General features: G+C 40.7%; 1 protein-coding gene across 1 annotated transcript; it reads right to left on the bottom strand.

The window, feature by feature from the left end:
- Positions 1–6,611: 6,611 nt before the first annotated feature.
- pip4p1a (phosphatidylinositol-4,5-bisphosphate 4-phosphatase 1a) lies at positions 6,612–21,651 on the bottom strand. Its single transcript, XM_070845071.1, has 7 exons — positions 21,487–21,651; positions 20,282–20,475; positions 16,115–16,221; positions 14,266–14,371; positions 11,556–11,608; positions 10,139–10,229; positions 6,612–7,915 (listed from the first exon to the last, which is right to left on the bottom strand). The coding sequence occupies exons 1-7, from the start codon at positions 21,602–21,604 to the stop codon at positions 7,772–7,774; spliced, it is 813 nt and encodes a 270-aa protein (XP_070701172.1). The 5' UTR covers positions 21,605–21,651; the 3' UTR covers positions 6,612–7,771.
- Positions 21,652–22,447: the final 796 nt, after the last annotated feature.

Genomic DNA, 22,447 nt, shown 5'->3' with positions numbered 1-22,447 from the left:
TCCCTTCTCTCTTTATTTGTAGTGCCAGGAGCGGCTGTTCGCGAATTTACATTTAACTGGATCCATCAGGATGTGTGTTATGCGTAAAATTAAGCGGTGTTACATCACACAGTACAGTGGGTGCATGTGTGAGTGTGTGTGTGTGTGTGTGTGTGTTTGTGTGTGGGAGGATGGAGAGGAGTGTAGTGATGGTTTCAGGCCCTGAAATGTGTCCATGTATGTGTGTTACGGCTTCTAAAATGTGTGTGTGTGTGTGACAGGAGGACAATAGTGGGAGTGTATGTTAAACAGGATGATGGTGTTGCAGCAGATGAGGGTCATGCTCCGGGACTTAAGGGTCAAATCCTGTTAGAAGTAAGAGGGATCAAGGCTTTAGCAAGGCGCTGCCTTTTTTACTGCTGCAATATTCACTGACACTGTGCAAGAGGAGCTCTGCAAGAGTGTGTGTGTGTGTGTGTGTGTGTGTGTGTGTGTGTGTCATGGAAAAGCTTAAAACTGCTTACTTTGATTTGGTTGAGCTCAGTTAAAACATGTAATAAATGAAACAGAGGTAGAAGAGCGGGGAAAAATGAGCTATAATATCAGGTTAAACCCGTTGAGATCTTTTGTGTAGGTGAAATAAAAAGCATAAAGAGTACAAAAAAAATCTGTTTTCTGCTTTTATTTCCTTTGAAATCCTTTTATTCCACTGTCAGACAGTTTTGTTTTTTCTACGAAAGAGTTCGTTCCAGCTTTTCATTGAATCATATGATGCTCCCTGTTTGAATCAAACTGAAATATTCTGTCTACAGACTCAGCAGAAGGAAGCACTGTGAGGATCCTGTCTGACTTCAACACTGACTACCTCACCAACAGACCACTGCGTGTCTGATGTGGTGGTCTGCACAGGGGACTTCAGACACAACGATGTAAACTGTCACATCCAGGAGTTCTCTGATGATACGGCCATCGTTGGATGTGCATCTGAGGGGGAACAAAGTGGAATACAGGGAGGTCATCAACGACTTTGTGAGCTCAACCAGCTTCACATCAATACCAGCAAGACGAAGGAGATGATGATGGATTTCAGGGGGAAGGGAGCACTGACAGGGACACGGGAGGAGGCTTCACAGACTGATCAGGAGGGCCGGCTCCGTCCTAGACTGTCCACTGGACTCCACTTAGGAAGTGGGTGAGAAGAGGGTGTTAGCCATCATGGACACCACCTCTCACCCCCAGCCCTGCGGAGGCCCTGACAGGCTACTTCAGCAGCAGACTGATACACCCGCCGGGTATGACGGAGCGCTGCCGCAGCTCGTTCATCCCCACTGCTGTCAGACTGTTTAACAACAGCGTTACATAAATCTCCAACAACAATATCACAGCCACTACCTGCACTTTATCACAACTGATTTGTTTCCTTACTACAGTGACACTCGCAACATCCTGTGCAATACACACATGTATATATCTTATATTCTTTCCCTTGTTTTTGCACTACTTCTGTTACTAACACTTTGTTTCTGCACCTTTTCTGTTGCTGTAACTAGTGAATTTCCCCAGTGTGGGATAAATAAAGTCTCTCTTAGTTGTCTTGCATCATTTCATACACATTTCTCCCAAATTCAGACACACTTGGTGCCTTTGTAAACTTTGGGATCTCAATTAGGTTTTCAAAATAAAGTTCTGTCGGGAGAAACAACGTAACTTTGTAACGACTTCCAGTGCATTGTGGCACATTATAAGCAGATTATTGAGCGATCACGAGCGTGTGAAGTTTCACACAATGTCCTCACAGGACCGGACATCATCAAAGAAAATTCAGTCTGGATCTTATAGATGTTATTCAGTGTCTAATAGACATGCGAGCAGAGTTTTAGTGAGCAGATTCAATTCAGTGTTTTTTAGCTGCACGCTGGCCGATATGTGTATCTCAACACTTCAATATAATAAAGTGATTACAGTGAAACTATCTGTTAACTAATCAGGATCATATTAGAGATGGGCAATAATTCAGTAGTGTGTATTGACTTTTAATGGTAATCAAGTATCAAGTATGTGGCCATGCCTTTAAACCTCTTTTACCTTTTATTTTGGTGGTTTCTCCCTGAATTTCAGCATCAGAAACGCATACATCATCCAATAAAAATAGCTTTGTCAAATGAGGATGATGCAAAAGCCATGACTGCTCAAACACTGGATTTGTAGTATCGCTGCATTTTCAAAGGCTCAAGTCAATCTGTCAAAACAGTAATTTCAATTAAAAAGAGCATTTCGAATGATAGGATTAACCCAAAAAAAAGGGTCCTCAACTGTGAACTGCAGAAAGCATTGTGTGCAATAATGAAAAGCTTATGTGGCACTACAGTACGCATACAGGCTGCTGTGTAACTGAATGTAGAGGTCAGTGGTGGGAGATGTATTCAGATCCTTTAGTATTGATAAAAAATACTTGATAATTAATAAAAAGTATTAATTTCACACTGTGAAAATACTCGATTACAAGTAAAAGTTCTGCATTCAAAACTCACTGTAGAGAAAAAATTGTCAGTTTGACTGGCAATATGGTTTTATTATTACTGCTGTAAATGTTTAAGGTGGACTAATTTTAACAACTTTATATACTGTTGGGTAGTTTAATCTACAGTAATGCATCATGGTCCATAAGATCATCATATTTCATGTCATTTCAAACCTTTATTTAAACTAGAGCAGTCATTGAGGTTGCCCCCATATATATGGATTATTGATGTTACAAATAAACAAGTTACAACAGTGACATGTTGGAGCAGGGAGGTTTGTGATCATGGTTTTACTGTGTCCATACATTGGGACAGTATTGGTTTTTAGCGTGTGGTGAAGATCGTTCCAAGAACTTGGGGCACTAAAATGTGTTTTTTTTTCGTGTCGCTGTCGTGTGAGAACAAAGCATCTCTGAACAGTCCACCTCTCATGAGCTCAGAAAAACAGCTCGTTTTCCAGCTAATCTTCAACAATAAACAACAATCATTTGCCACTAAGATGCAATGGGGTGGAACTACACCGTTTCATAAAATGGAAATACTGAAGTACAAGTACCTTGAATTTGTACAGCACTGATGTAAATATACTTAGTTTACATTCCTCCACTGGTTGCGGTGACCTTCATGATTCATGAAAAAAAGGGTAAGCATAGGAAGAAAAAAAAGTCTTAAACCAAATGAGATTTCCTTTCTCCTTCATACCGTCCACATCAGCTGAATTGTCACTGAAGTATCTCACAAGGGAAAACTATCAAGATGGCAAAGAGAGAACAAAAGTGGAGAGCAGAGACAGCGACGCTCCCTAAGGAGGAAAAGCGCTATAATATCGTGAATGAAAAATTAAGTCAATAAAATGACAATAAAATGGGCCCTGAAGCACTTAGGGTCCATGTGAGAAAAAGGTGTGTGTGTGTGTGTGTGTTACAGGCTAATGCCCTCTCGTTTAAAACCAGAAGGTTACGGGACCAATGGCCTTCCTCACCTCCTAGCATTGCTTTTTCTGCCCCTTTCCCCCCTCCAGTCTCTGGTCTCTCAGCCTCCCTGGTTTGTGCTGCTCTCCGGGGAGCTGTGGTTTCTGAAAGGTTTCTCAATGTCCTTAATCCCTCCATCTCTTTGTGTCCAGGCAAAAAATATATCCGCATGAAACTCAAGAGGCCGACAGGGGCCAAGTTGTGTGAGAAAACGATGAGGCACTTTCCAACCATTTGTGGGAATAGAGGGAAAAAAAACAAAGCGAGAGCTGCTCTTTTAGAAATAAATGAAGATAGGAGCTAATTTGGATTCTTTTTAATGGACAGCATGAAGCTTTAAATAAGTGGTTCTGAAACTGGAGTCATTCAGGATCAGTGAAAAGAGGAATGGTTTGATTTCACTCATTTTAATAACTAGGAATTAGCCCAATTAGGAGAGAGGATGGCAGCTTTAATCACAGGTTTCAGTTAACAACATTATCTCTAAACCTGCTCTGTAGACAGCTGTTTCCATTTCAAAATCAACAAACAGAAACCATCACAGACGGGGATTGTGTCTATTATGAGGTCTGTGACATCAGTGATGCCAACCAGGGGTACTTGTACTTCCTCTGTAGTTGGGTGATATGTGGAAATATTGTCAACTAATTGGCAAAAATAGGAATTTTGATTAGAGGAAACGCATCCACACATTTGTGTTAACGATAGAAATAAAACACACAAATAGGATTCAACTGGTGTGTGAGAAAATGGTTAGCAATGGTTGAAATAGGTAACTAAAGGATTAACAGTTAGCAGCAATGGATAAATGGTTAAAACGAAAAAATGACGAAACAGTTGAAAGAGGCTAAACAGGCTAAACGGTTATCTGAGAGTAATTAATCAATATATGAAATAACTAAAAGCAATTATTGCTTAAAATAATGAGCTAGCTCAGCACTTGAAGTAGACAAAACAAAAACTAAATTACATTTGCTTAAACTAATGGATAAACAGTTGGCTAAAGGTTAGGGATAAATGGTTAAAAAGGTCCAAAGTGATAACGCACTGCACTGATGCAAACATTGACATTTCAACATAACTTCACGTTCAAAATTCATTCAACGTACTGAAAACACACTGGCTGTGTCGATAAAGGGGTATCTGAGATCATGTGATCGGTCTGTGGGGTGCCTCAGTGCAGGCGCAGACAAAAACTGTGTACGAAGTAAAGAACAGAGGAGGTTTTTCTACACACCGAAAAACTGAAAGCTGCCAAAATATTCATGATGCAACAGTCTGACCTTCAAGATCTTGGTCAGGCACGTTTATCTGCTTACTGAAACGTTGCATCATAAAGTTACAGGTTTGGTAACGTGAATATTTCAGGTTACCCTTATTTTAAACCTTAAGTTGGAACAGATATACTTATCTATTTTTAAATAAATAAAATAGCATCAAGTTTTAGTTTTTAAACTGAGATTCTTTTGGTGAATAAAAAGAAGTCACGTTTGCCGTTTTGTACGTCATCATCATGTCTTTATTTGTGTGTAAACAAACTCTGAAAAGAGCATCAGCCAGGTTCTTGATTATTGGCGTTAACATGATTGATTTCTTTTGCAGTCTTGGATAAAACATGATCACTCCACAGTAACAAAAAAGGTCTTCTTAAACAAGTCATGTCTTACGGTCTTATTTTTTCACTTACAGGCTTAAAAATGAATGCACTGACCATAACATGAAACTGGCAGATCATTATATTGATTTAAAAAAAAAAAAAAAAAAGAAAAAGAAAATTGCCCTTGGTCCAGTCTTAAAGAAGGTGAAATAACCTCACTCCATAACACACTTTTTCTACAATAAATAAGATTGTAGGACTTAAATGACTTGTTTAAGTGGCCTTTTTTGCAGCGTGTATAATAAATAACATGACACTTCAATGTGAACTGTTCGCGACCTCAGTTCAGTCTCACAAGGTAACTCCATCTCATCTTACTTGGTGTATGCAGTGTTTCTCACTACTGTATAAGGTGCTGTGTGTGTGTGTGTGTGTGTGAGAGAGGGATATATAAATGTCACTGCTTGGGAATGTGATTGGGTCATGATGTTGTTGTTGTTGTTGTTGCTGCTGTGAGTATGTTGATGCGTTTGTGGTTAAGATTTGGACACGACCGGGTGTCCGGAGGCTTATTAGGTTAGTAGTTCATCAAATTATTAAATATGCAACAGGTGAAGAGCTGCAAAAATAACCGTCTTAAAAACGACAAATAAAACGTCTGCAGCGATCGCAGCAGTAGTGTTAAGCTCGGAGTGCAACATAATTCGCTTAGTCACTTCCATTGTACATAAACAACAAATATATTTACAATCAAAAAAAAAAAAAAAATACATAATTCATAACAAAAGAAATGTTACCACATTCAGAACCACAGACGAGTCATCGTGGGACTTACACTGAGTGAGAATGTATAATGTAGTGTGTGTTTGTGTTACTGACCTATTCTGACTGACATTAGGCTTTGTTGAGTAGGCAGAGCTTTCCTCCTCTACGAATAATCCACTGGCCTCAAGGTGAACAGGAACCAACCAATGAGAACGCACAGGGCCAGCCTCCATCCTCAATGACAAAAAAAAAAACAAAAAAAAAAAAAAACAGTGACCCTGACTAGTTTGAGGAACATAGTGCTGTCATGCCAATTAATTTGTTATTTGAGCTCTGGTAGATTTACAGGTACATCCCAAAAGGAGCTAGCGAAGCCTAATGTGCTGTATTTTAAGGCTTACTGTTATTTTCACCCTCAGCCCAGCTAGCCAACCGTACAAAACAGGTTTGAAAATTCAGCTCTCAGTCTTCTCCCAAGACGAATGTAATGTGGTTTTGTAAGACAACCAACAACAGAGAACAACTCCGAAACACACGTTTGACTCGCAGGGTTTTGTGTGTGTGTGATGAGGCAGGTATTGGCTATTGGCTCTTCTTGTTTTGGTCTGTTTTTCACAAAGCACGAGCAGAACAAAAACCTCATAAATTTATGTAATAGCGCATCTGTCTCTTGAAGATGGGAGGGAGGATTTGGCCAAATTTTGCTGTTTATGATGTATCAATTGGAGACTGATGTGGGCATTTAGGTATTATGGGAGAGTAAAAAAAAAGAAAGAGAAAAGACAAAATGTTTAAAAAAGTAAACCTACTGGCTGTAGCTTGAATCAAAGAAAGGTGTAGATGTGGTTGCACTCTTATAAGTCCAGAACACACAACATCCAACTTTTATGCAAAGTGGCAGATATGTCCCTTTCTTCTTCACTGGGATGAGGACAACAGTATGTAGAGAATCTGTTTCTGTGTCTGTCTTTGAAGAGAGAGGCTGGCGCGCCTTTGACAAACTGGTCTCTGAGCCATTGCAACTCTAAAAGAGCATCCTCCTTTTGTCGTGTGCCGGTATGCATTCATGTGGCTGTGTGTATATGTGTGTGTGTGTGTGTGTTGTGTGTGTGTGTGTGTGTGTGTTTAGGTGTGCGTGCTGAATCCTTCTATCACACCTCCTTTTAAGGCTTTCAAGCTGCTTTGGATCAAAGTCAGTCCCAGGGGATAATTCAGCACAAACATTAAGTTCAGACACATCATAGCCTACCCTTCGCGTACTGCCGAATTCAATTTTGCAGACACATTTCGACACCTACTTGATCTTTTGAGTCACAAAAGGAGGTCGATGTCCCTCCGGCCACTCATCCTCTACTGGCATCAATTTGTTAGCTTCATCTGACTTTATCGCTGCTTTCAGAATTTTTTTTTTTTTCTTCCTTGGTTTAAAAAAAAAAAAAAAAAAGTTAAATGCTCAAATGCTAAACCTAATGTCAAATTAGGATTGAAGGAGTGTCCCCGTAACAAAAGCAGGGGCAATATTCACATCTAAGACTTTAAACCTTCATCTTAGAAGTTGTGAGAGTGCAACAGATGTGCCTCAGACTAAATCCAAAATATATAAACAGCGCAGGGGGGAGAGAGAGGAAGAAAAATCTGTTAAGATGTTAAAATGAACCCCACACTGGCCACGAGATTAGAACAGATAAACAGTACATTAGGCTATACGCAACATCATAATTACCAATAGATATATAGCAGTCGCAGCCACCGCCATCCAGTTTTAGAAACACATTTGACTAAAAGGGAGGAGACAGGAGGAGAAGGACAACTTTCAGGGGTTGGATTTAAATAAATATTCTGTTTTTTTGCGTTTTTTTTTTTTCCTTTAAAAGCCGTTCTTTCATTCCTCCTGCCTGGCGGGTTGAGAAGAGGGTGCAGCACGGCTGGAGGTGGCTCTATGTGAAGTTCTGGAGGGGCTGGCTGACCCTCATGCAGGCCCAGTAGAAGGCCCGAGCCAGGGTGACGAGAACCAGGAGCAGCAGCACGGCCCACGAGGCGTAGATCCCCTGGTAGGTCTGAGCCTTCACCCACGTTCCAGCCTGAAGAGAAGCAACGCAACAGGGGGGGAAGAGTTCAGAATATCAGAGTTTGCTCTAAAAAGCCTTTTAAAGGGAATTATAACATGACCTGAGTGTGTTATGGTGATTATAATGAGGCAGCTCTAGTCCAATCAGGCTAAACGCAACGAACCACAGCACTAATGCCACAATTAGGCTGGAAAATGTTTATGCATTTATTATGCAAACCAAGTATCCACTGATTTTTACAGTTTAAAGATGAACCAGGCTGTTTTTTTTTTTTTATTCAAGCACAAATTTACTTGTGAGACATTTTAATGCAAAACAGACTTAAGCTCCTTGTGTATTTTATGTATATTTTACATAGTCCCTAATTAATCGATGTGCGCCGCACTGAAGCAGTGACACTGAATTTTACCGTTTTAAATGTACATAGTTTCCTGGAAGAGCACATATTCAACGCTTAAGAGGGACGGAGGGATAAGAGAGAAAATAGCTTTCCCATCAAGTATCAAGTGTGCAGCTGCTCAGAAGAACATTATTTAATGATGATGGCAAAAGTGACTTTGAGGGACCCTACAGGGATTTTCATGAGTATGAAAATATGAATTCCTGTTTCAAAGTCACAACACTACAACAAAGCTAATATGGGTATAAAAAGTCAAAAGAAAAATTACAAAACTTGATTTGGGGAGGATTTTTTTCATATACGTTGCTGTATATATACTATTGCTCTTAGGAATATCCTAAATTCCTGTAATAAATAATATTCTTTACTGTTTTGACACCCAAAGATCCACTGGATGATACACACCGCTGGCTCAGATGATTAATGCTATCTAGAATAAACCAAACACAGAGCAAGTCCAGGACTAGACATCAGGATACAGGTTTTTTTTTATATTACAGGTTGGTTTCAACCACAGAGAAACACCGTCAGGCAGATGCCCTTTATCACGATTTAAGGAGAGCGTGACCGCCAGCCAACCTGAGGTGGTCAAAACAGCTCATGCACGCTGAAAAATAATAATTATGCCTTAAGGGAAATGTACACCTCAGCTCGGAATGAATTTCTTTCCTCTTCTCCTGTAAATAATCAGTGAAGAGCTAATGATTGAGGCTGCTCTCAGAGCCCTCAACATATTAAGAGCCATCTCCTGGCTCGTGCTGCTCATTTGGAGACACATCCCACCTCCAGAAAGTTACAGTTGTTATGGTGATGAATCTTTCAGTACAGACCCTCCTTTCTTAACAACCTTCAAGTACAGCAGAACCACTGCGTCTTCATTCCTAATAAAATGCAGTCTGGAAATGAAGTTTTAACTGTCAAAACTCGTGCTCTTATTCCAGCCTCATAATTAAAAACAACCTTTTTCTTAAACACAACCTGATCTCATGTTGTGACATTTATTGCTAACACGCCAGCCTTGTGCACTGCTGTCAATAGAGCACATGTATTGTCTGCACATTGCTTACATGCTGGCAGCAGGTATGTATGCAGCCTGTGTTCAGTGTGTCTCTACTGAGGGGCGCCGTTTCATGCTCATCTTGCACCCTCTGCTGTTTATGAAGCAGAATGTATTGACTGTCTGAGTCTTTCTATGCATCCATGTTTATTTTTAGACTTTTGCCTTCCTTTCATTTTCTACTCATTGTCTAAAAGAATAGAACTGGAAGATTATTCTGCTGTTGAACTTTTATTATTCTAACCATTTAAACAAGAGCAGCATCTAAAAACAGAAAATAGAAAATGCCTTGCGGGCCTTATATGGTCGTATGAACATAAAAATCAGCAACGGAAAACAGAAGGTCAAACTAGGCAGGAATTATATAATCTGTTCTGCTTTTCCGGTGGGTGTTGAAGCTGGTGTTGCAACCTGAGCGCTGCTTACAGTTTAACTGGGTTGTGTCTGTGCTATATCTCATTGACAAATAGAGGCCTGTCACATTGTGTCTGGAGAGTGGATGTGAGGCGCACACCCTCCATGTTAAACAAGCGACAACAAAAGGAGAGATTGGAATCGCACAGCCTCTTCCTATTACCTTTGTTTTCTCTGCGACTGTAAGGTTTTCAGCACAGATTTGGGAAAGGTGAGACAATACTTAAAGAATGATTTCTGTCATTTCTTTACCTGCTAGAAAGGTCAATGCCTACAAAGCAGAAATTGATTGTTTTTTACTGATGCTGAGGAAGAGCTCTCTATCTCTTGGATGTTAGTACGGTGTCTGGTGGCGACCACTCACCATCAGCCCGGCGGTGGAGATGCTGAATAGCAAGCAGAGTAGAAAACACCACAAGCTCCGCCTCCGGGGATACCTCTGACCAATGGAGGAGCTGCAGGGATCAGAAGTGTCCAAATTAATTTTATCAGGAAATGAAATTAAATACACAATGATATGACCCTTTTCCTGGGCCTTTTTTCACAGCAGGTAATTTGATTTACAATACAGAAGGTACTCGTAACATTAACAATGGTTCCATTTAAATTCCCAACAAGTGTGCCACTGAGCCTGCATGCACAATACCAGGGCCCTGAAACTAAAGCAGATGCAGATGAAGGCACCTAGAACTGCTGGCTGGGCCATGACAGGGCCCTTGAGGATGCATGGTGGATCCTCGCTGGGCTCCTGCTGGGTACTTGGCTGACTTAAATTCCCCTCAATGATGTAGCAACAAAACCTGTCAGGAGACAGGAGGGGGATCGAGCATCTTTAAAGCCCAAAAATGACTCCAGAATTAATAATTAGTTTGTACATTTTTTAGTGCTGCCAAAGTAGGTAAACTCTTGCTGGAGGTGCAGGACTGGAATAACACATGAAGGATGGTGGTAATGTGTCTGCGGAATTTCAACTTCACACGGCACCTGTTCAGGTTGAGTCCAGCTCCTGGGGCTGTTTTACAGCTGATCATAAAGACTGTCGTGGCACACCTGTATATTGCAATAACACTGACACCTTGACACATGCCTTGTTTCTTTTTCCGTAGCAGTTAATCTCACACAGTGTTGAAAAGACAACACGTTGCTTTGTTTGCCTGATAGACTCCAGAAACATGCCTGTAAAGTCTGTTCTGATTATTCGTAAATGTACAGCAAAAATCTTCAAAATATTTCGTAAGAAATGTCCACTGTTCTGCACAAGTTCGAAAATGGAGGTGTAGCCAGAAATCACAAAAAGTGTAATATCGCAGATTTTGCCATATGTGAAATAATAATTCTTGAGATTTGCATCATATCAGGTTATGCCTGCTAATTCCTGTCCCTTAAGTCCCATGAACTTTGCGCGCCATGTTAAGAGACTTACAGAGATAGTGGTATTGCTGCAAAGTTCAAAGACAGTCCTGAGGTCCCAAATCCCACAGATCAGAAACCTCCTGATGCTGTGAGACGCATGTAAACACTCTGTGGCTGGTGTGGATAATGTGTTGCAGCATTTGAGGTCGAGACAAAGTCACACAAACAGGATGTAACAGGTTGGATTCACAGAAAAACACAAGTGTGTGTCCTGTCCTTGACAAAGACCCTGCAGCTGCTACCTGCTCACTCTTTGTTGGTGTCACTGAGAAAAAGCTCAGACTAAAAGCCCAAGGATGTAAAACTACTATGTAGAAGTACAGCGAGAATGAGGTCATGTAATGGATGAATTGCTTATAGCTACTTACACTTTCCTGCAGTGTGGGCACCTGGCCAGCGTCCGGTCTGTGAACTCTGTCCACTATAATTACAAAGACAAAGACATGTGACCTTCAGCTTCAGCCAAAGGAAATAAAATGCTCATTTGTCTATTTATCAGTTATAATGACCTCCAAGTCCCAGAACATACACGGTTATTCTAACTGACCTCTAAACTAACATTAAATATCAGTGTTTTTTTCTGCTGCTTACACTTTACCTATAGCTTGTGATATATAGAAAAAAATATATATATATTCTCAATCAAAAAAGAGAAACTAAATTTGTTTTTGCTATTGCTCACAATAAAAAAAAAAAAGTGTACATAGAGTTAAAATATACTGGTTAAAAAATAAAAAAAGAAGTGAACTAAGACTGCGCAGGAAACAGAAAAGTGCAAATATCTGAAGGTACAAAGTCCTTCACTGCATCATTATAACGTGTCAGCATTTGGAATTAGTAATTTTTTTAATGAGTTTGTCCTGGTCAGGAGGTTTTTATATTAGTGACCTGACTGGAGGAGGTGGAATTTATGAAGCGGCTGTGAAGGGCTGAGTATGAGGAGTGTTTTTTGCCATTTCACTGACTGGGTGTAGAGATCAAACCTACATATTGTACTAAAACAACTGACTATTAGATGAATTGGCTATAAAGTCTGTAAAATACCAGAAGGATTCTTGTTTTCTCAGCAACAATCCAGTATATTCAACTTGCAATGATATAAAAACGGAGAAAGGCAACAATCCTCACATTTGAGAAGCTAAAACCAGCAAATGTTTGGAATTTTTGCTCAATATATGACTTCTGATGACCTTTTCTGTTGACTGACAGTTCAATTAAATGACAATTCAACACCGCAATAAATACAAATCGATGCAAATGTAAATCTGCGCCGACGCTGATGAGTGGTTTCACCGCAAGTAAACGTCTCATGGAGGCAATGTGCAAGTTAATGATAAATTCCTTGCCGAATTACAGACGGTCTTATTTAAAAAACGCCTGCTGCTGCTGCTGCTGCTGCTGTTGCTGCACGGATTGATGGCATATTTTAAGAAATTTAACACAACCATCCCAGCTCTCGCCAATGGGCACTGCATGGCGTCCAAAGAATGAGAAAGAAAAATAGTCTTCTCTCGGGGTGTAGACATTTATTCCCTGCCTAACACTCGGGTGTGATACATTTGTAAACCCTGCAGAGCAGAATGCACTGTGTATGCTGTACATTCTTCTTTCTCTGAAAAAAAAAACACTCTGTATGGGAAGCACAGAGGACATTATCACCAGATCTGCAACAAAAAGGATCACTGCAACACCACCCAGGGCACAGATTTGTATTTTCATTCAGCCGTCCTGTCGTTAAGCAGGTAGGAGACGTCCGACTGAATGCTAAACACCCCAAACCATCCATCTAACCTCTTTTAGAACTCCAATCTTCCCTTTCTCCAACTCGGCCGCCCTCCTCGCTTTCACCATATATCTAAACCATCTTTACCTGTCCCACACATTGTTAAAGAGCAGCGAGTTGAATTTTCACTTCCCCTTGAGCACAAAATGGCCCAAATATATCAGCAGAGAGTTGATGAGGTTATTGATCTACACCAGCAACTCAACATTTATTTGGCCTGGTGCTCGCATGTTTTCTGCTTTTCAATAATTCACTTCTCTGACTGTGCTCTACAGTACATTTAAAAAAAAAAGAAAAAAAACCCTTGAAGGCCTACTTAAACTGTCACAAGATATTTCAGCTGCAAATGATAAAAGCTTCACTTCAGAGCCAAAAAAGAGCAGTTTTATTATTCAGCTACCAGCATAATAATGCTTCACCTCTTCAGGAACATGTTTATTGGATTTTGGCTCTCTATAATGAAGGCGATCTTATTGTTTGTGCCTTTTTCAGATATATGTCATTCAGAGAGAGCGAAGAGGCGGGAACCTGTGCCAGAAACTTAATAAACAGAGGTACTGATGTGGCAAGTCCTACTGACTGTCACAGAGGTCGATAAAGACAGTTTTTTTAAATAAGAATTAAGAGTCAAATTCTTTTTTAAGACCATGCTCTGATAATTATAGCAGTTTGCTTTTCTGTATTTTAGAAATAGATTTTAAAAAGCTATGACTCAAATCTCATGACGTTTACGGTAGGTAAAGAAAAAAATTTATTCAATTTTGGAAATAAAATAAAAAATCTAAACTTAATAAGCTAACCTAACTATCATTTGGAGTTGGTGAGACTTTGTCATGTAATGATTTATTATTATTTGCTTTTTTGACGAGAGTTAAATGAAAAGAGGATCAATACCACTTTCATACCGTTGTTAAAAACACACACACTGCAGTAACTTCTTGGGGTCTCACTGCTTAACTAGTGAGGTTTAAAAGGTGCTGGTAGGTTGATTTTGTTACCTTTGGGCAGAGCCAGGCTTGCCGTTTCCCCCGTTTCCAGTCTTAATGCTCAGCTAGGCTAACCAGTTGCTGGCTGCAGCCTTATATTTCAGAAATGGAAGCAGTATCAATGTTCTCATCTAACTCTCAGCAAGAAAGCAAATTTTCCTAAAATGTATTCCCAAAACTATTTCTTTAACTGTGAAATGAATAAAAACTGTAACTGTGTTGTGATTCTAAATCCTGTGGGTATTTCTTTAAAGTCAAAAGACTGTAACTTTAACTTTTCTAGACGTTTGTTTAATGAGAGTGTGGTACCAGGAAGGTGTTGCTGCAGTGTCCACAGGAGACGCGGGCTCCAGCTGGCTGGGGGTCAGGACTGGCTGGACCGGGATGAACTGGGCCCAGATTAATTATCCTCTTACTAGAAAGAGACAGACGAACACGCAAAGTTAAAATTGGTGCTGCAAATGACTCCAGACATTATCCAGCGTAAGTGGAAGTTAACAAACACTGCCTGGTGTTGTGAGCAGGTGTATAAAGGCTGACGAAGGTAAAACTCTCTGCGATCCATCAGCAGCCAATCTTCTCATTACCACTAACAGTGCTTTTCTACAACCAACTTCCTCAGCCACCTACAGTAGCTCAGAGTCACTGATCAGACAGCCGCACAGAGACGAGTCTGGTTTAGTCAGCATGTCTGGCATGAATGCAAAACAGTGACAGTGGAGGTAAACTCTCTGGAGCAATTTAAATGGAGGAGAATTGGCCTATGAGGAATATATACAACCTCTTGGCATCACTTAAACTAAGTGGACACCTTTGGTCAACTGTAATAAAACCAGAAATGTGAACAGTTGCACCAAGAAACTCACTGTCCAGGGAAATACTTACTAAAAACCTAAAACTGAAACTCATTTTGGGAAGAAGACTCCTCTTTAGATCCTGAGGAGGAATAATGGAATAATGTCAAAGCAAATTACTCATTGAAGTCATTTATTTCTTCTTTTTTTAATTTAGCACATTTAATTTGGTTTGAAAAACAAAATTACAACAAATTGCTAAATATTTCAACATGCAAACCTAAATTAGCCTTTGGCTTTTCATTATGATATGAACTGAAGCCGACAGGTGAATTATGCCCCTCAGATCTTTCAAACAAGATATTTTTGTGATGAACAGTTTTAAATCATACACATTTACATAGTGTCAGAAAATTTACCAAAAAAAAAAAAAACCCACCAAAACACCAAAACAAAGAAAGGTGGCTAAAAATGTTGCACATTTTAGGCCTCAGGCATAAACAAGGAATCTCATCTCTCTCACCAATTACACGAGGCTGCAGCAGCGAGATGTTCAGATGAGCTGCCAAAGCTGAACATTTTCAGTGATTGACATGAGCCTCGTGGTTTCTTTGCACAATACTAAACCCAACACGTTAGCGTCTGTTTGGCCTGTAAAATAGCATTTTATGGGTGTGTAACTAATTTCCCAACACAGGTGGACTGAAACTTTTCTTTCCCAAAAGTATTTGAACTTTCTATAAATTAGTAGGGTTCTCTTTATATGCTGGAGAACATTTTTTTAAAAAGCGCCACACAGGACACCTGCACTATAACTCAGGGGACGTCTCCAGTTAACTTTCAGCGGTTTTTGCTCCGAAGAGGCTTGTGTGCTCATTCTACTGTCTGATATTATAATATGTACGAATTTGCTGTGTGGATATAGTTAGTAGCCACTCTGCAGGATTTTAGTGCATAATTAAAGAGGCTACATGCTGAATGAATTTTGCATTTATTTTTAGCTGCAGGTGAAGATTGAAAAATAAACCTCGATATAATCCCCAGTCCTGAATAAAATTTAGCAGAACGTAGCACACAATGCGTACTGTATATTACCTATACAGATACCCCTGTCACAATATGCTGATGTGAAACACATGATGTGGCTGTTATAATGAGGCTGTTATTTCCTCATCCGGCTCGCTGAGCACTGCATGTAAACTGCGCTGGGAGCACAGCCTTAATTGAGGGACTGCTGCTCCCATTGCACCTTGTTTCCTCTGCTTCATTTCTTGCTCGCACAGACACACAGTGTTCCTGCAGCCTCACAGTGGTGCACACACACACACACACACACACACACACACACGGAAAGAATTTCTCACCAATATGGCCGGGGACAGGCGATCCTCTGGGAAGTGACTTTGCAGATGAGCAGACAGTTGCAGGGGCAGCGAACGTACTTCTTCCCTGCTGGGGCATTTTTAATGGGCTGCAGAGGGAGACAGAGACACGCAGGAGGAAGAGATAAGAAGACAGAAGAACATTAGAATAGGAGTAGATAACAAGCCAATTATTCCTGACAGACCAGAATTAACCAATACTACGGGAGGGAGACAGGGAGATATCAGAAGACGCTGCAGTCACGAGTAAAGGGACGGCATTCCTGATACATCATGATACTGTTGCTTCATCGTGCCAAACAGTTCGGGTGCTGTTTGTTGCCGTTTCTTTTTTAATATTACAAGGTGATTTAAGACCAACACATCAAACATCAATCACTCATCCTTTCATTGGAAAGGAAAAGGACAGTAAAGGCCTTCTAACCCCCGAAGCAGCAGTGTTATCGAGCGCTGCTTCTAATCTAAATGTCAATATAGATGGAAATACAGATAAAAGGCTTCAAAAATGTTTGGATCACAGACATGCATATGATGAGATCTGGTCCCGTACTTTAGGCTCCTCCTACAGTACATCTGAAGAGTTTTGTTCCTCTATGCTGGATTTAAATTTTACAAGTTATGCAACAAATCAATTAATCGATTAGATGTCAACTATTAATCTATTCTGAAAACAGATTAATTCAATAATTGAATAGATTAATTTATCGGTTTCAGATTTTTTAAAGAAAAAAAGTCAAAATTCTTTGCTTACACCTTCTTAAATGTGAATATTTTCTGGTTTTTTTTACTCTCTCTGAGGGTAAACTGAATATCTTTGGGTTGTGGACAAAGAAAGGCATTTGAGGAAACACTGACCTTTTATAGACTAAACAACTAATCCTTTAATAGGTAAAACACAGACAGATTAATCAACAATGAAAATAATGGTTAGTGGTTAGTTGCAGCCTTAATTTCTACATAACTGGCTTGATTTATGCCACAATCATCCAATTATACCCTTAAATACACAGTCGATGGTATGACTATACTCTTAATGATCAGGTCTTGTTGGTGCTGCCTACTTTGTGTCATATAATACTGCAGGCCAAAAATCAGTAGTCAAGGACACTGTCTGAGCTCACACAGAGAGAATGGGAGCTTTAATGTGAGTCTGGAAGTACAAATCTACGAATCACAGGCCTTCCTCTGGGCTTCATAGTACATCCTGCTGTCTGTCCTGCTGATGGTTCTCTCAACTGCATCATTAAACTCTAACTACCCAGATCAGATTGAGTCCTGCAAGTTTCCCACTACATTATCAGTTTCACTTAAACAGCTATGGAAGTCAACTTTGTAACTGCACAGTGGGGAGTGAGGTAATAATAGGGAGGGAAAATGAATATTACCAGTAATTATTACATGGTGGATTATCTAATTTCCGTCAGCTTTAGTTATTAAACAGGACTGTCACAAAGACATGTCAGTGTTAACATTTATATTCATTTTGATGCAGTTTTATGCTGCAGTCCTGCAATAAATCCTCCCTTCATGAATGTTATACTGTTGAGGGGTGTTGATTCAACTGTATGGTCATTTGGAGGCTGCAGTTGAACTGCATGTACTCACATATTCTTTTATTATCATTCAGCCCATTTTATAACAATATCCATACATTTAAAAATTACAATGTGCAGTTACAGGAAACTAACCTTTAAGACAATATAAAAGTTTGACGTTCTTTGTGATTAAATAAGTCCTGCAACTTTGTATCTGACGTCAAAAAACAAAATCATTGTATCCAGCTTTCAGCTTGTCTCATGTCACTGCTACTGATCTGCTCCGCCTCACCATTAATTGAGATAAAGACCGTTTTTGCACCGAAAAGCTGTGACAGTAACATTTTATATTGTTTACTTGCAAATGCTTCTATTGATTGTCATCCGACCCCTGCTGTTAAATTAAAGCTGAGCTGGACAAAGTTGTTATGCCACAATGAGTATCATTTATCAGCTTAGCTAACAATGGAGGACTGACACAGACAGGAGTGCCCCAGTAACACCAATAAAGATCAAACTTATTTACTTTAAATAATAATTGGCGTCCCGCAGATATTACACACAGATATTGTGCCTCCTGTACAAATCTTTAGATTTGAACCAACACTTGAGTCTGGATGTTGCAGCTTCCATCTGTAATACTAACAGTGCACGTTTGCAAATCCAGACTGATTTCAGTCTGAATGCAGCCTCATCTGTATGTTTTACAAGGCTGTGACTGAAAATCTGTATTAGCACATCCTTGATATATTTCTGTAGATGCACATATGTTCCCTCAATTGACACATTTCATATTTCCTCCTCCATCTACTCGCCAATCTGCATAACTAGTGATGCGCACTCATGGAGCTCCTTCGACCTGTGAATCTGACAGTGATGGCTGCTGAAATTAAATGTTGTGCTATATTCAGAGCGACGCTCCAACAGCCTCAGTCATTTAGATCTTTCTATATGTGGGGAATGTTTCCGCAGAGAGATGATTCAACTTGACGACTAAATTTACCTTCATGTGTATTCAACTTTCCAGAAGAATAAGTGTGCATCTGTTTTTTTTTTTTCTTGTGTCTTGCCACACCTGACCAGTAACAGCAAATTCTTTAGTAAGTGGCAGCAAATGGAAAACTCCAGTCAGTGTACCAGTGTTTAATTGTAATATCTGTGTAATGACAACAGGAGAATAACAATGGAGACACCGTCAAGGTGCCAGGTAGGCCCTACGTAATGCTTCAGAGTTGTTGGTGCTTAAGTTTCTCAACATCTGGACCATATTTTGCCTCCTTCAATCCCTCAGTCTGGGTCAGAAATTCTGGTGCTTTGATTTTAGACTTCAGACAGTTTGATTTGGAAAAAAACAGCACTGGTAAACATGTCACAGGTAACTCAATTACAGTTACCTGCCATACTGAATAATTTTTCAATTTTATGGCATGGGTAAATCAATATCCAATTTTCTATCGACCACTGACATTCATAAATCAGAACACTTTTAATATCATATATCCGCTGATTTGATCAGCGGTCACATCATAATCCAATAGCAAAGCCCATCAGGGAGGGGAGCTACAACACGCCTCACTGACACTGTTTGCTGCACATACAAGTTCAAACAACATCGCACTCACCCAATCAAACCAACCAGATATAAACAGTAAATACTCAAGGTTTTGGAGGAGCCAAATTACAGCGGTTAGGACAGAACGTGTCCTTGGGTCTCCTGCCATGACACTAGCCAGCTGATTTACTCAAAATCAAATTCAGTGGGCAGGGGAACTTCTACAAACTGCATGACCTTTTGAACAAATTTCACAACAAAAAAGCTGCATTGGAAATACTTTCTACCAAAGAATGTTTTCATGGGGATTATAGAGACTATTAATGACCTCACTGTGAGCTCTGTGGATTATCCAGAGTAATAAGGACACTGATTCTGGAAACAGACTCTTTAATTTTCATTGCTTTAAGCACCAAAAAAGGGAGCAGATATCCCAAAACCTGAGTTAAATAAAACCAAAACTCCCATGTGAGTAGACACCACAACAAATTCATGAGAGAATGTGTCTAACTATACAGGAATGTGTCTCTGTCTGTCTGTACTATGACACACTTGGCGAACGTACGACAGGGGACCACAGGAAGTGCTGTGCCGAAGCTGTTTAGATGTGAATGGTTTAAGATATCCTTAAAAAAAAAAAAAGCATTTTGCAGATCGTGACCCCTGCAATATGGCGACCATAAGTACCACCTGTCCAATATGGTGGCCTCTCCACCTCAGGTCGTTTGTTTAATTTCGTGTCATGCACACAATGTGCCCAACCCTCATGGATTTACGAGACACCAGAATTAAAGTGGCAGTAAACTGATGTGTGTTCATATATCGCAAACTGTGCATCCAATTGACTTCACACTTGTGGGTGTATTGCTGAGGACCCAAGAAAGCAAGCAGCCCTTCTGGGGGCCAAGCAATCGACACACTTTGAACAGGCATGCCCCGAATGTGCACTGCACTGGGAGATACTGGTCAAATACTGTTGCATGTGTGTCTTGCAACTTCATACAGTATATATACAGACGTGTGCGTTACATGTTGGCTGTACAGATTCCTCCAGAAACCTACCGTAGCTTCATTGCAAACTCCGCACTTCACCACGTGCTGGTGGATCTTGCCCTCCACGGAGATCAGGCTCTGACACACCCTGCAGCTGATAACAGGGGCGCTGCCACTCTCCGGGGAGGTGAGAGGGGAGTAGGGCGGAGGGTCCTCCCCTAGGAGCACCGAGGGCTGAGTGGGGCTGGGGAATGGAGGGAAGTCTGCAGAGGGAGCGAGACAAGGAGGGGAAAAGAACGATGAATGCAACAGTAGTACGACGGGCACAAGAGTCACAAGAGTTATGCAGGGAACTGAGAAAAAAAAAGTTCCCACAACAAGTAACCTCTTATGTTACGATTAACACGATAATCAGATTTGGTCTCGAGTTCAGCTGAAAGGAGCTTAAAAGGAAAAACACTCCTGGAATGTGGAGTTAGTTTCAACACATAAATAAGTGTTTGTGGGAGATGAGGAGAAATGAGAGAAAGTTTGAGTGAATAAATGGGACAGTTTCATATGGAGATCAAATGCAACATGCAGCACTACTCTATATTTCCAGCAAGCAGTGTAAATAACAATGTCTAGAGCAAAACACAATTAGGAGCCAGGTCTCATGCCTTTTCCATTAATCTACTTAGACACAGTCCCTCCCTGTGTGAGCTGTGACTGGTCGCAGCTCTCTCTTGCAGCATCCCTCAGCAGCCAAAGTAATGGCTTTCTCTCACGTCAATCAAATCAGGTGTTCCTCGGATGCTAGCTAGCTAAGCGATACAGCTAACAAGTTAGCGAGTACAGTGAGCACCATTCGGCTGTTGAAATGCATGCACCAGTGTGTGATAGTGAACGTAAATAAAATAGATTTTAATCATAATATTACTGAGCTGCAAACCTGAAGCTTTGCAGGTGGTTTGCCGGTGCTAAGTGGAGCTAGCTACTAAGCTACTACAATGGTTCCTAGGTTAGCACAAAGCTAATTCCCTTTAGTGTGTCTCACGTCGTGATGGCAAAGCAGCACATTTCCCCACCTTTGGGACATGCACATAAAGAAACACACAGGAAGCGGTCATTATGTCCTACACACACACACACACACACACAGAGAGAGAGTCACGACAGGCTGGTTCACAGCTGAGCTAGCAGGCTAACCAGAATGCCCAGTCAGTGTAGGCTAATGTAAGCTAGGCTAATTCAGGCTGGAGTCGGGTGGAGGAGAGAGCTCCATGGATACTCACTCGGTGGTTTGTTGGGCACACCGTAGGGCGCTGCACCGGGAGACACCCCGCCGTTACCGCTGCCGAGAGCACCATCTCCCAGATCTGATAGTAACGGGGATCTCTCGCCGTCCGCCATACCGAGAGCGAGGCGTGGGAGGGGGAGAGTGGGAGCGTGGACGCAGACCGATACGGTTGTTGTATTGTTGTGTCGGAAATGCAGGCGTCACATGATCACGCCACCGCTGCTGCTGTTGCGGTAAGGATGCTGGGAGGTGTGGCACTGCACACCCAGGGATGCTCCCCATGCGCGGCACAGGTGTCCATGTACCTGAGAAATCAGCTTTAATAACTGGATGATCTGTCTTACTTTGACACCTTCAGTTCAACCCTTAGGATTTAACTTTAGTCGACTGTGCTTCTGGATGATGCCAACAACCAGACCTGCAAGGGTGCTTCAATAGTTTAATAGTTTTTTCTTCTCTCATTGTGAAGAACTCATTGATTTAGCTGCTGGTTTTAGGATTTTAATTGGTGATGTTTCAGTTGCAAGTGTACTTCCTCTAATGTCCGGGTGTTGCTTGCCTAAAACAATATAAAGGTGAATAAAATATCTTCTCAAAAGCAGTCGCCAGCCCACTCTTCATCAACTATGGATTGGTCACTGCCATCATCTTTAATCTGTAAACATTTTTCTATTTTTTAACTTAAAGATTGTGTTGTATGTGAACAGTTTTATGTTGCAAGCACGCTTCCCTCAAATTGCTCATTGAGGGAACATTTTTAAGTGTATAGTGTGACTACAATGTAAGAGGAGATGAAGTACAAAATCCACAACCGTCTTCTGTGCAAAAATACAGTTCAAAGTTCAGCCGAAGTTATTGAGACTCCATTAATCTGAGAGTCAAATGTAGTGGGCATCGGAGCGACTATAGTCACTGATAACTCGTTCAGCATCGTTCATCTTACCTTACCTTATCTT

Source organism: Pempheris klunzingeri, chromosome 15, assembly GCF_042242105.1.
Source record: "Pempheris klunzingeri isolate RE-2024b chromosome 15, fPemKlu1.hap1, whole genome shotgun sequence".
In the NCBI taxonomy this organism is placed as follows: Eukaryota; Metazoa; Chordata; class Actinopteri; order Acropomatiformes; family Pempheridae; genus Pempheris; species Pempheris klunzingeri.
This window is presented reverse-complemented; position numbering and strand designations above follow the sequence as displayed.

Excerpts from the sequence above, each read along its gene's own strand:
- pip4p1a (XM_070845071.1), bottom strand. The coding sequence starts at position 21,604 with ATGGCGGACGGCGAGAGATCCCCGTTACTATCAGATCTGGGAGATGGT. Across the intron at positions 11,609-14,265 it reads ACTGCAGCAACACCTTCCTG|TGGACAGAGTTCACAGACCG; the intron begins GTACCACACTCT and ends TTGTAATTATAG. Across the intron at positions 7,916-10,138 it reads TCTCCACCGCCGGGCTGATG|GCTGGAACGTGGGTGAAGGC; the intron begins GTGAGTGGTCGC and ends GCTTCTCTTCAG.